The sequence below is a fragment of the Terrapene carolina genome, unplaced genomic scaffold (genome assembly GCF_002925995.2).
Source record: "Terrapene carolina triunguis isolate 2854851 unplaced genomic scaffold, T_m_triunguis-2.0 Scaffold67, whole genome shotgun sequence".
NCBI classification, from domain to species: Eukaryota; Metazoa; Chordata; order Testudines; family Emydidae; genus Terrapene; species Terrapene triunguis.
In genome coordinates, this window is record NW_020664418.1 from 13374144 (window position 1) to 13388294 (window position 14151).

General features: G+C 47.7%; 1 protein-coding gene across 1 annotated transcript; it reads left to right on the forward strand.

The window, feature by feature from the left end:
* The first annotated feature begins 3334 nt into the window (after window positions 1–3334).
* Window positions 3335–13832, forward strand: CPLX3 (complexin 3). Its single transcript, XM_024210301.1, has 3 exons — window positions 3335–3495; window positions 5301–5388; window positions 13608–13832. The coding sequence occupies exons 1-3, from the start codon at window positions 3335–3337 to the stop codon at window positions 13830–13832; spliced, it is 474 nt and encodes a 157-aa protein (XP_024066069.1).
* Window positions 13833–14151: the final 319 nt, after the last annotated feature.

The window sequence follows — 14151 nt, forward strand, 5'->3', positions numbered from 1 at the left end:
ACAGGCATGTTTCTGGACCATGATAATACACGCCACATAGGCACAGTGAACTGAGAGCTGAGTGACTCTTAGGCCTGTAACTCTGGCTTCTGTGCTATGTAATTTGCACATAAGGAAAACAGTCGGACCTGGGCATTACAGCGATGGGTATGACATCACCAGCAGCCAGCCAGAAAGCTCCAAGGGTCTTCATCATTCTAAAGCCATTTCATAACCAGGAGGAATGCCGGATCACTGGGGAAATTAAAAATAAAGTTAAGTGCTGTTTCTGTAAATGTGGTAATGTAGATTGTAAGACCTTCAGATCAGGGGCCGTGTCTGGCTATATGAAGCCCTGATTCTGACTGAGCCCTCTAGGCACTACTGCAAGAGAAAAATCCCCCCCAAAGCCAGTGAAAATGGTTTGCTTAGTGTCTCTGGACAGCTGAGAAGGGCGCCTCCTACTGTAAGAAAAGGGGCCTCATTTTTTTCCAAAGTAATTAATGATTTGGGGTGCCCAACTTGAGGTGCCTTAAAGGGACCTGATTTTCAGATGGTGTTGAGCAGTCTTCATCTAAAAGTAGCCTCCTTTAAGACATCTCAACCATGGCAAACTGAGGCACACAAAATTACTAGTCACAAAATAGGCAGTCATAATAACATAATAACACTGATGACTGATTGGAGCGCCAAACCCTTCTGTCCTTAAATGTACCATTGCCTGATAGTTAATGAATGACCTTCAAATCCCAGATTATTATTCAAGCAAAAAAAAAATCTTGATTTTAACCAGAGAAAGTTTTGCTTGTAGCTATACTGGGGGCATAGGCACGTCCCCTCCCCCTTCATCATGGTCTGTGGAGTCACAGCTGTTCAGTCATTTTAATCTCCAGAGATTGTCTTTAAATTCAGGACTCTAAATGATTTGCCACAAACGGGGATTTCATTATTGAAAATAAAACAATTCTTACATAGTTTTGGGAGAGAAAGAGAGAGCAAAGAATGTATGTTAAACACGATGATGCCAGCTGGCAGTTAGGTGCATTTTTTTTTGGATCATCGTTAGTTGCAAAGCCCCCCGAGTCTGTGATACTGCAGTAGGTAAAAGATTCAATAGGGGGGGTCAGAATAAGATTATTATTCATGAACTCGAAAGGGGAGGAAAGAATTATGAGTGAAACCAAAGATCTTCCCCCTTATGCGTCCTCCTGATTTAAGCGAGCACTTTAATGAAGCCTTATGCGATTTCCAGGGCTTTTTTACATTTAGTTAAAGCATTGCTCTCTTATATAGGCCTGATCCAAAACTCACTGGAGTCAGTGGAAAGACTCCCATTGACTACAGCTGAGCTTTTTCCTCCCTGTACCCTTGAAATGACGTTTTGAAGATGGTTTCTTTAACTGTAGCTCTGAGCTCTCTCTCTATTCTCTGAATGCATTTGAAAGGGCTTTCCTTGTAGTTGCTCACTGCAGAGAGAAGGCAGATGGGGACATCAAGGAATAATTTTTTTTAAAGGGGAAAGTCCAGATCAGGAAAAACCCGCTGTCGGGGGGGAAAAACAGAGAGGGACTTTCTTTATTCCTGCAAATAACTTGGGCTGTGTCCTTCAGTGAACTGACTGGAGCATATGTTATTCTGAATTTGGTAGATTTGGAGCAAGGCTCCACTGTCTATGTCAAATACATTTTTTCACCATTTGACGTTGGGATTGTAGTTAAAGTAAAGGAGCCGTTGTACCGCGTTTATGTGTTGGGGTCCATGGGATAACGTGTGGTTTGGGTGATTACATTCATTATGGTGCTGAAGCTGCTGTCTGGAAACCACATTATCTTGGAAGTCACTGATTCATTGTGAAAGTTGCCTTGTCTCCATCGAAGCAGCAGCGACTGCAAGATTTGGCTGGCTTGTTGAGATGGCTCGATTTTTGCAAGGTTCCCCCCCCCCCCGCTTCTTTCCAAACAGCAAATCGAAGAGGAGGGTTGAACTCTGGCATTATCTTGCACATGTCACATAGCATTTCCCTCTGTAAATGTCTTCCTCTCACTTTCTAGCAAGCTTCCCCAAGGAAGGCTGAGCTGGGACTCTGCTCCCAGCTAAAGCACTGGGAGCAATTGCTGATGACACACAAGTCTCCCAAGCATCAGTAATCTCCACCACAGCAAAACCCCTGCTTAGGCTCAGTGGAGCTTTTTAATTTATTGGGTTTTAATCTAGAAGATTAAAACAGCGGTTCTCAAACTGTGGATCAGGACCCCAAAGTGGGTCGCTAGTTGTGACCTGTTTTAACGGGGTCGCCAGGGCTTGCGTTAGACTTGTTGGTCCCTGGGGCCAAAGCCGAAGCCTGAGCCCCACTGCCCAGTTCCCCCCCCCCAACCCCGGTTTAGGGTGGCGGGGCTCAGGTGGGATCAGGCTTCGGTCACCCCCTGCCCCGGTCATGTAGTTTTTGTTGTGAGAAGGGGATCACGGTGCAATGAAGTTTGAGAACCCCTGCATTAAAACATTGGAAACTTTCATGACTGCCACTGTTAGCACTATTCTGGAGAGGCAAGCTACTGCCCTCAGCGCCAATACTCACCCTTTAAAGGCGGGGAGGGGGAGATTTTATCGCTCTTACAGTGATTACCAGGCTGGATTTTAATTTTGGCTGATGATTTCTTTTGGCCACTGTTCTCCCATAGGGATGCTGCAGAACGTTCATACATCTCCATCTATTCGCTCTCATTCTCAGTCACGCACACGCTGCAGCCAGGGTGTGAAAAAAGCCTCTCCAATGTTAATTCGCTGTCATCCGCCCCATGTTTTAGCTGCACGGAGCGAAGGTGAGGGTTGTAGGCAGGAGACTGGGGCTGGAGCCATGTGGTCTGCTGGCGTCACACCAGTAAACAAGTTAATCCTCCTTTCCAAAGGGGCGTGGTGGGTGGGGTGGGAGGGGGAGCGAGGGGGCAGAGTAAAGCTCGGGGAGGCTGCAAGTCGAGCTCAGAATAGCTCAGCACCACTGGGGGCACGTTCGCCTATAGAAGCGGGGGAGCCCTCGCCCCTCTCCGGCACACACGCAACCCCGCTCGGCTGGAGCTGTCCACGCGTCGTGGTGCTGAACCTTGTCCCTGAGCCCCGTCGAGTGCATCCCAGACAGGCGCTGGCCGCGCGGCTAAGCAAGGCGGAGGCGCTCGGAGCTGTCCATCGGCTCGGGTGCCGACCAGTAAACCCCCCGGCAGAGCGGAGCCGCTCATCCATGGGAGGCGGAGCGGGGCTGGCCTGAGCCCGGGCGCCGGGAGCCTAGCGGGGGCAGAGCGCTCCAGCCACACCGCCGCTTCCCGTTCAGCCGAGCCCCAACTCCCCCCCGGCCCGCCCCGCTATGGCGTTCATGGTGAAGTCCATGGTGGGCGGCCAGCTGAAGAGCCTCACCGGGGGGCTGGGCGGCGAGGAGAAGGGAGATGGCGAGAAATCCCCGGCCGAAGCCCAGGGCATGACGCGGGAGGAGTATGAAGAATACCAGAAGCAGCTAGTGGAGGAAAAGTAAGTGCGCTGGGCTCCCGGAGCGCGCCTGGGGGGCTTGCGGTGTGTGATGCTCATGCTAGCCCTTCTGGCCACCTCATCTCCCCCGTAGGGCAGATGCCTCGGACCGTGGGAGCCCTTCACCCACCTCCTCTGCTCCCCTGACGGGCTTTCCGTTCGGGACCAGGTGAAAAAAAGCCAGTTAAACTTGTCCACGAGATTCATGACCCCCCCCCCCCCAAATATGTCAGAGGCATTCGGGCTTTTGCTCAATGCATCAAGGGGCTCCTGGCCAGCAAATCGGGACTGCCCCACGGGGTAGCTGCCAGACAGGAAGCCCCACCGAAGGGAACGGGAGCATGGGAGACGGGGGGTGTGGTGGAGAGTGCGGTGTACGGGGGAAATTCCCCTGCGTCTCCGCCCCTAGAGCAGCCCAGACTTTCATTGCCTAACCCGACCAGACATTCACCTAACTGAGCGACTCCCGTAACCCAGCGAACCGGCGGGCTGCCGCTGAGTTAGGCCAATTGTTCTAGCCCAAAGCCCAGCACACCCCGGGGCAGAGCGTGCGGCTGGGCTGCAACTAACTTCAGCGCCCCGTCAACCCCCGAGTATTCCTGGTCTTAAACTCGCAGCGGAGCCAGCGCAGAAGCTGAGCTGCAGTTTGGGAAAGTGCTGGGGTGGGGGTCGTTGGTTGGTTTACACCCAGGACTACCAGATGGCCGCCTTGTCTTTGCCTTTTCAAAGGAGACGCCAGGCGGAAGACGGCATTGCACGAAATACGTTCAAATGGTTGTGGAAGGCGGGGAATTTTAGTGATGCCGTTTTAATGGAACCCATAATCTCTTAATCCGCTTTCGCATCGGCGAGCTGGGTTTGTCTTCTCCTCCTGGGCCACATTTCACTACAGTTATTTTTTATGGCTCTCCCCCAAAGTTTGGTTTGGTGTCTCTGGTTCCTGCTTTATTGGGGCGGAGGGTGGCGAATGTCTGTCCGCGTTGAAGGCGCGAAGCGTTGGGTGTGAACTAGCATGCACCAGGGCGTCACCGCAGTCTGGGTCAGATTGCATTCAGGCTTCCTCCGCACACGCAGAGCCTTCAAACCTGACAAAGACAAGCCTGGAGAAAGAGCCTCCCTTACCGCCACCTGCCTAAAAGGGCTTTAATCTGGTCACTGAACTTGTCCAGGCCCGTTTGCTGCACCCCATTTGCATCTCAAACTGGGCTCATGCATTGACTGATTTCTGTGGCAATGAAATTCAGGTGAAAAAGTAATTGACTTGAAGAAACAAATAATCAAGCAGGCTGAAGAGAAGGTTGTGTCCATTTCCAGCTGGTTTCTAGTCTCCAGTTGGCTGATCATTAAATAAACTAAAGTTGGGAGGATCCTGAAAGACGGCCCAAAATAGCTGCAAAGGGGGGGGGGCGTTCATCGATGTATTTGTTCTTGACTGTAAACACTGGAGGGTTTTTTTCACCATGTATTATGTGCTGATTATATTATGTATAATGCCCAGGCAAGCGTTTGCAATAGAAACTGGCAGTAAACTCGTTCCCCTGATGCTGCTGTATTCCCTTGTGTGTGGCTGTAGGAGAGAGAGGCTCAGGTGGGGAAAGCCTTTCCTGGATGCCAGTTGGAAAGCAGCCTTCGAGCCCCATCTGGCGAATTAAGACCTGTCCATGTCAGATCAGGACTTCCATTCAGTGCATGCGGGAGCTCAGGGAATGGGCATTAGTGACCTGCATTGGACACCTCCTCACCCGACCCGGCCTAGCGAGCAGAGCGGGAGCAGGCTGACAGCCTTTGTTTTCTAATGTTGTTTCCAGGATGGAAAGGGATGCCCAGTTCACCCAGCGTAAAGCAGAGAGAGCCACGCTTCGGACCCACTTTAGAGACAAGTACCGGCTCCCCAAGGTAAAGAGTGAGGCACGCTCACCTCTGTCGCTTTGTCAGCAGCCCTGCATTCAGGGGAACTCTCTGGATCCCAGCCCATGGCTCCTCAAGGACATTCTTTCCAGCAGCTTGTCTCCGGGCAGGCTACCAGCTAGGCACCAGGATGGGGGATATAGGAGGTAGGATTCCTGCCCCACACCACCCCCACGCTCTTGGGGAAGCATGAGCTCAGAGAGGGGATCAGCCCTTGGCCTGACTGATTGTGTCCTATTTACAGCTAAGTCAGGGTTTGCATTCCTAAGAACCACTCTGCTCTAGTCAGTTTCCCAGGAAGGTAATACTTCCACTGAGGCAAGACTGTGCACTTCTAGTCACATCCTCTCTCACTCAGCGTTCCTCTATCCACAGGCCTTTCTACTGCAACTGATTGCCCTGCTGCTTCCCTAGTCTACCAGCCCAGACCCAGACCCATTTGGGGCACTAACCCATCAGCTAGAAAAATGTCTTTGCTATCACAGACTAGGCACATGTCTGGTGCTCATCACCAGGGTGGATGGAGATGCTAGAAGTGGTGCAGTTTTTTTCTATATCGCTTTATATTTAAATGTTATCAGGCATCCAATCTGGGAAAAAACAGAAACTCACAAAAAGGGCCATAACTCAGAGAAACATTGTCTAATTTTAACCAAAATTGGCAGAAAGTTTTGAAATACAATTGATAATGCAACCACTTACTCAAAATAGTACAAGTGATATATTTTATCATTTTCCCATATTCCCCCCCCCCTTTGGTTAAAGCAAAAATCTGTAGTCGCATGACAGTATGAGCTTGTTTGTACCATGTTATACATCGAAATATTTGTCATTATTTGTAGAATGGACTAATTTGAGAAACGTTTTTCTGACTTTTTTTTCTGAAGCTATGCAGATCATAAGACCCCTAACCTTAATTATAAAACATAGTTATCTGCTCAGCTGGAGATGTGAGTCTAAAGCACTCATGGTACAACTGTAAGAACATAAGAACGGCCAAACTGGGTCAGACCAAAGATCCATCTAGTCCAGTATCCTGTCTTCCAACAGTGGCCAATGCCAGGTGCTTCAGAGGGAATGAACAGAACAGGTAATCATCAAGTGATCCATCTCCTGTCATCCATTTCCAGCTTCTGGCAAACAGAGGTTAGGGACACCATCCCTGCCCATCCCGGCTAATAGCCATTGATGGATCTATCCTCCATGAACTTATCTAATTCTTTTTCGACTCCCGTTATAGTCTTGGTCTTCACAACATCCTCTGGCAAAAAGTTCCACGGGTTGACTGTGCGTTGTGTGAAGAAATACTTCCTTTTGTTTGTTTTAAACCTGCTTCCTATTAATTTCATTTGGTGACCCCTGGCTCTTGAGTTATGAGAAGGAGTAAATAACACTTCCTTATTTACTTTCTCCACACCAGTCATGATTTTATATCAATCATATCCCCCCTTAGTTGTCTCTTTTCCAAACTGAAAAGTCCCGATCTTATTAATCTCTCCTCATACGGAAGCTGTTCCATACCCCTAATATTTTTGTTGCCCTTTTCTGTACCTTTTCCAGTTCCTTTGTGTATATCTTTTTTAAGATGGGGTGACCAGAACTGCACGCAGTATTCAAGTAATTATTATTGTCTTACTACCACTGACTACAATGACAATATCTGTAAACCGCTTATATAACAGTAATGACTCTTAGTAGAAGGGCTTAGAAAGTCTTGTCTGATATATCGTGTGCATAACAAAATATAACCATGTATGCTTACATAACCCTCCATATAACTATGAGCCACTGAATGGCTAATGCAGCACCCCTTGGAGCAATATTTACTCACAAAAATAGTCCCTGTGATTTGCAGGTAGTTGAAACGTTTCTACTCCCCCTTCGAATCTGTGTCTGATGTGTGCAATACGCTGTTGCTGCACTCGTCCCTGCAACAGCTGCATGCACCAAAGCACACCAAACCTTCCTTGTGGTACTTGCACACCAAAGCTTCTTGTGGTCTCACAGCCACACTGCACAAAGGTGAGGGTGGCTTCTGGAGCAGGTGCCAACACCATCATTTTGGGAACAAGCTGTCCCCTGCTATCCATCACCCATCTGTTATTGACAGGGGACACAAAGATACTGAGCTGGTACATGATTCCATATGTGTGACTGATAATTAGCATGTTTCAGGTGCTGCCTGAAGGAGGCCATTGTTGCTGGCAGTTTCTCATTTGTTTTGTCCTTAGCAAACAACGGGTAGCGCCCATTATGCAGAGATGCTTCCTTCTTATCACACTGTAACAAAGATACCATTGAGACAAAGGCTGCTGCCTCTGAAAAAGCAGCAATGGGCTGGACTGCAGTTACCTACCTTCAAATCTTCCTAATATCCTGAGCAAGGGCTACTTGATTCAGCTACTGCTTGGGTCTCTGTTACCTCTCTGGTGAGGTCAGGTCTGTCCATGCCATGAATTCAAAGTAATGGTCCTAATTTAATAAGCCATCAACAGGCAGAGACGGAGCTACCTCCTGGACTGTCAGATCATCTTTGATGTGTGACCATGGCTGAGTGTTTCTGCTCTTTGCCCTCAAAACTGCTCATCCTGTGGATAATGGGAGCAGGCTTATAAATGACAGCCTGCAATTAGGTTACTGACACACCACAGCTGGTATTTCACACTTGTTCTTGGGATGGGAAGAAATCATTTTTCTTTTGCACAAGGCTAAGGGGGAAATGAGCAGTGTTCATACAGAACATATCTTACTAGCCTGCCCCTGAGCTGACCAACACACAGATCCGACGGCCAAGAATCCGAGCACCATTAGACTGTCCCTTTGGTTCTACAAAGTGGTGCTATTGTGACATGAAATGCCAAATGCTCTATAGGTCATAGGCAGAGTCAGACTGGCTTGGAAATGTATACGCTAGGAGAAGGCTTTAGGTACTATGTGTGGTGGGATACAGCTCCCTTCCTGGCAAATGACCAGTGTTTAATTTTAAAATGCTGTAAAATGCAAATGCAGAGCCAGATTGGTTTGAGACCTGATATGCCAGATGAAGACCCAAAATAGCATCTGGGGTACAGTTTGAGGGGCTGCCCTTTCCCCTGACCTGGCTTTATAATAAGGCAAACTCTCCAGAGAACTCCAGCAGCATTTTGGACGGCGGAACAGACAGCACTGATGCAGCAGGCATGCAATGCTGAGCTGGGGCATGAACTGAGCATGAGTGTCCCCAGAACACAGACCACACCAAGGCACACAAAGCCAGCTCCAAAAAGGGACATAGGAGGTTAAGTCCCAGTTTCAGGCACTGCTACCTCCTGCTAGGCACCAGATGCCTTGCTCATGCCTAAGCCCCAGCACAATTCTCAAACCAGGGGCAATAAGCAGGGCCCTGCATAGCTTCCCTGTGGGGCTCACTCTGGTAGCCATGCTCATAGGCCACCTAACACCATACAAGGGGCCAGCTTTAGGCCGATTCCCCCTTAGGCGCCTTTTTAATTTTTAATTTTGTTTTACGCACCCGGTGGCGGTCCGCTCCGGGTCTTCGGCGGCATTTCAGCGGTGGGGGGGTCCTTCAGTGCCGCCGAAGACCCGGACCGCTGCCGGGTATTCGAATCAGGCCCCGCAGGTCCTAAAGCCAGCCCTGTGGGGGTGGAGGAGTGGAGATAGCCATCCTTAGACTGAAACTCAATGGTTGGGGTACGTGCCCTGAATACAGGAGACCCTGGGTTAGTTTAATTCTCTGCTTGGTGTGCAGAAGGGATTTGACTAGAGAGCTGCCCTCGCTCAAGTGAGAGCCCTAATCACTGAACAAAGGGATCTTCTGATGTGGGCTCATCTCTTGTCAAAGCTGTTCCACTTTAATTCCATAATTAACTATTCATTGGGCCACAACAAGTGTGAAAATCATGCAGTGGGCCAGTGGTCTGGGTACTCACCCAGGCTGTGGGAGACTCTGGGTCAATCCCCTGCTGCTTGATGAGATGGGATTTGAACGGGGCTCTCCTACCTTGCAAGTGACTGTCCTAACAGCTGGGCAATGACATGTTCAGAAGTTGGGCTCCTACAGGTTTTCCTGTTGCAGCTGATTCACTTTAATTAAATATTAAGTGAGCCAAAGCAGCCACAAGTAGCCCTCTGTGCTTAGGGTGCTCTCCTAGCCAGTTGGAGACCCTAGTTCAATTCCTCCAGCTTCCTGATAAGGAAAAGCAATTTGAACAGCGAGCTCCCCCGGGCTTTAATTAAATATCAATTGGGCAAAAACAAGCAAGAGTAGCCCTCTGTAGTGGTTAGGGTACTCAGGTGGGATGCTGAAGACCCTTGTTCAACTCCTCCAGCTGCCTGAGGAGAAACAAGTCATGAGCTCCTTCAGTCTTTCCTATTGAAGCTGGTCCACTTTAATTAAATATTAAAATAGGGCCAAAAGAGGAGCCTGGCATAAGAAGCTCTCTCTAGCCCAGCCGTTAGGGCACTCAGCTGGGTTTTGAAGACCCTGGTTCCATTCTCTTCTGTGCTTGAGGAGAAAGGATGCAAACAGGGGTCTGTCACCTCAACTTCCCCCTTGTATTAAATATGTATTGCGTCACAGAAAACATATGAATCACTCTTGACCCCACGGCTAGGACACCACCATCCCCAGTCAGTAGCTCATCAGACAGCTCCCCAAAAGTCTTTGACTTGGCAGGATTGGTGCACACCATTGGCAGAATCCTCATGATGTCAGTAATAGCTAATGTTGGCTCACAGGAGGCTGGTAGCTCAACCATTGATAGATTTTTCTCCAGCCAAGACAATGTGCTGCTCTTTGGGGTCTTTCTTAGAGTTCCATCCAAGTTGAAGAGGGAAAGTGGAACAGGTGCCAGCTCACACTTCATATCACCCTGACTACCAACTTCTCTGCACTAGGCAATAACTGTCAGCTTGCAGAATATCTGATGATCAATAGCTGTCTCTTGTGCTATCTGCTGCTTCTTTTGTTCGATTGTCTTGTTGAGATTACCAAATGATTTGAGATTAGACCTTTCTATGGGATCAAAGAGATCTACCTCACCCCTTTGCGGCCTACTGGTTACAAACTGCTTCCTTTCTTGTAGGCCATTCTCTCTTCTCATTCACAAACTTTCTGCAATTTCAGGTGGGGCCCCAGTAGACGTTGCAATGTTCACACGTGGCTGTCTGTCATCTGGGCTTAAAGGATTTGTCATTCAGTCACAACTTTTCTAATATCTGGGACAGCAGTTTCATCTGCAGCCATGCGCTGTGTGGTAGCTTCTTGGTGGAGCTCTGTTGCTGAAGGCTGCATTCCACACATTTGTTTTGTCATAGTTGTTACAGCTGCCTCAAAATGTGCAGTCAGGTAATACTTGGTCAGAGCCTTATCTTTTGTCAAAGATGATGCTGCTTCTCACAGTCCTTGCTGAGAGATTGCTCGACAGCCATGTCATGCCATATGCTACTGAAGGGTCTAGCAGTCCAGTATACTGCTCCTTGGCTATCAGCTAGGGCATGATATATAGCTGGCTTCTGCTCCTCCAGAAGTCTGGCTTCTGCTCCTCCAGAAGTCTGGCTTCTGCTACAGTTACACATCCCCACCTAGCATTATTCACTTGGCCACACTACAAATGTCTCAAGTTCCCTAGTCTTGTTATCATCTCTCTTTGCTCCTCTGTAATCCATCAGTAGTTGGGATAAATCTGTTACATAGTTCTCCCAGAACAGAATGGTATCTGAACAGATTGTTCCTTGGGTAACATAAGTGTCCATGAGCTGACTGGGTTCTGTTCATGAAGTCTGCCACAGCATTCTGTGCTTCCACTCTGTCTTCTCTGTGTGCCTTCTCCACAGCCTCAAATGCTTCAATGAGTGTTTGAATTTTCTCCAAGATGCATCTCTCCTCATCTTCTCACCATTGTTCATGGAATCACTAAGTGCCACCCATTTCAAGCAATTCATTGCCTCATTTATAAGTTTGTGGATTCCAACACCACAGTTATATCCTCTTCCTCTTAGAGTATGGCTGATGGCAGAAGCACCATAGTTGCTGGCTTCCACAAGGATGTCTTCAAACCCACTTTCCTACATCACACTGCCTAGATCACCCATGAAATTCTTTGCACGATGCATGCCTCCCACATCAAGGTGGTCATGGTCAAATTCCTTTTGATTCCTCCATTTAATAATCTGTGATTTGCAGTAGATTGTTTCATCATACACGACATAGGCCCAGTCTTGGCTCAGAGAGTGGAACATCTCCTCAAAATATTTCATCATCATGGTATACGCTGCATTAACATCAGTTGCCAATGCAGGAATCATAATCATAAAATATAAAATAGCAGACAGAAAAAACGTCTCAATATCAGTCCATTCTACAAATAATGACAAACATTTTGATGTATTACAGGGTAGAAACGAGCTCATACTGTTGTGTGACTACAGACTTTCGCTTTACCCAAAGGCCTAAAAGGACAGGAAAATGCATCAAATATATCACTTGGGGATACATATTTCCCAAATTTTCCAAACCAGTACTAGTTTGAGTATATAGTTGCGCTATCAATTGTATTTAGAAGCTTTCTGCCAATTTTGGTCAAAATTAGACAACGTATCTTCAAGTTATGGCCCTTTTGGTGATTTTTATGATTTTCTTCAGATTGGCTCCCTGATGACATTTAAACATTACGTGATATAGAAAAACAGCACCACTACCAGCAACTCCATCTGCCCTGGTGATGACCACCAGATATGCGCCTAGTGTGACAGCAATGACATTTTTCTACCTAACAGGTTCCTCTAACTCATTAATCAGACCCCTTTTTAAATCTGGCTGGTGGATTAGATACAATACCAGCTCTGCAGCCTCTTAAAAACCACAGTGCAACACTCTCATGCCTTCCTTACAGCTCTCCGCCGGGAATTCTGTGCTGATGCTCACCTGCTAATGCCCAGCAGCTAGCAATACCACTGCACTATGCAGCCACCTGTCCGGCTGGCCAGAAGACTGCAGTCCCTTTGAGTGGCAATTAGTAATAGCCTTACGTGTACATCTGTTTTTTTCTGGCAGTCTGTCATGTGAGCCATTCTGCTGTACTGTCAACTCACCTTCTCCTGCTCAAAATCACTTTCTGTCTGCAAAGCCCCATTGTGCAGCCACTCTCACTGATCTCAGTTTCACCAGGGATTTGGCTGCTACCTCAGTATAAATAGCAAATCATGAGAAACTCCACTGAAGTCAGTCACTTGAGCCTAGATCCTCAAAGGTATTTAGGCGCCTAACTCCCATTGATTTCATTGACAGTAGAGTAACAATATCTTCCTTCAACCGGCATTGTCTCCCCCCTCCATTTCACCTGCTCTTTCTTAGGCTAATTCCTATTGTGGTACGTCTGCTTAGAGCTGTATGAATGATTCACTGGGAACAATTTAATTTACTATAATTCAGCCTCCTTCTTTGTTCATGGAATAACTCAAGCACATCACAGTTTCTTTAAGTGAATTCAACAAAAAAGCGCTTTTTAAAAATTCTCTGACTTGATTGCGAATATTCTAAATTGCCCCGTGTTGATTTTTGAAAGGTCAGATCAGTCCTTTGCTATTGTTTCAGTGTCCCTATTGGATAAGCACACGTGCACTTCTTATACGCAGGCCAAAAATCATTTTCTACCAACATTGGTGCCAGGTAAGTGGATTGCTCAGGGGTTTGTTTCTGTAAACACACAAGAGGGGGAAACATGTCCAAAGTGAAGGAACACGTATTAATTCACGAGTCTCTCTGTCTCATTCACCCAGCTCTCATTAGCGTCGATATTTTTTTTCGAATACATAGACAATTTTCTTCCGTGAATCTTTTCTGCAGTAGCTACTGATCCTGTCCAACTGTTGTGCCAACTCTCAAAGGCATCCTGTGGTTCGTCAGTGTATTAATCCTCCCAATCTGATCCTGATTCAGCAGGTGACTTAAGCACCTGAGTAACGTTAAGCATGTGCTGAAATCCAGCATTACTCAGCAAAACATCGAGGCACATGTTTCAGTCTCTTTGATTTCAGTGGCACTGAAGCACATGCTTAATGCTGAGCAAGTGATTAAGTACAATGCTGAACTGGGGCTTCTATTCTCTTCCACTTCCTACTTGTTCTCTCCTTCCTTATCTCTGTCCCAGAGCCTGATTCTGAACTACTCACTCATGCTCTTCTCTTTGATCGATGTGACCCTGTAGAATGAAACAGATGATAGTCAGATCCAGCTGGCAGGAGGGGACGTGGAGCTCCCAAAGGAGCTGGCCAAGATGATCGAGCAAGATAACGAGGAGGAAGAGGAAAAGGACTCTGTTATCGGACAGCTGACCAGCATCCCGAACCTGGACCTTGATTCCCTGAAGGATAAAGCCCAGGCCACGCTAGAGGACCTGAAACAGTCAGCTGAAAAGTGTTCTGTTATGTGACGCAGCTGGTTCCCTCGACATAACACCCCATTCTTAACCGTATAATGTTGGTGGGGGGAAGGAGGGATGCAGTGGATGGTCTGGGAGAAATGATGGTGTATGAAAATTAACCAGTGGGAACCCCACAGAGTTTATCACCCTTCCCTGTGTGAGTTGGATACCTTTTCTAAACCCATGCTCTGCCTAGATTCCACGAAACAGACTTACGTGTCCTGTTCCTCTCGTGACGTGTATTTTCCAGTGCAAGGCCGGAGTCAGGAGGCAACATTGTCCTCCCCCAGCACCCCTCCTGAGGTCAGATCTAAAACTGCCTGTGCCA

Bases quoted from the DNA above. Each gene is read 5' to 3' on its own strand.
- CPLX3 (XM_024210301.1), top strand. From the start codon at position 3,335: ATGGCGTTCATGGTGAAGTCCATGGTGGGCGGCCAGCTGAAGAGCCTC. The intron at 3,496-5,300 runs GTAAGTGCGCTG...TGTTGTTTCCAG, and splicing joins AAGCAGCTAGTGGAGGAAAA to GATGGAAAGGGATGCCCAGT. The intron at 5,389-13,607 runs GTAAAGAGTGAG...GTGACCCTGTAG, and splicing joins ACAAGTACCGGCTCCCCAAG to AATGAAACAGATGATAGTCA.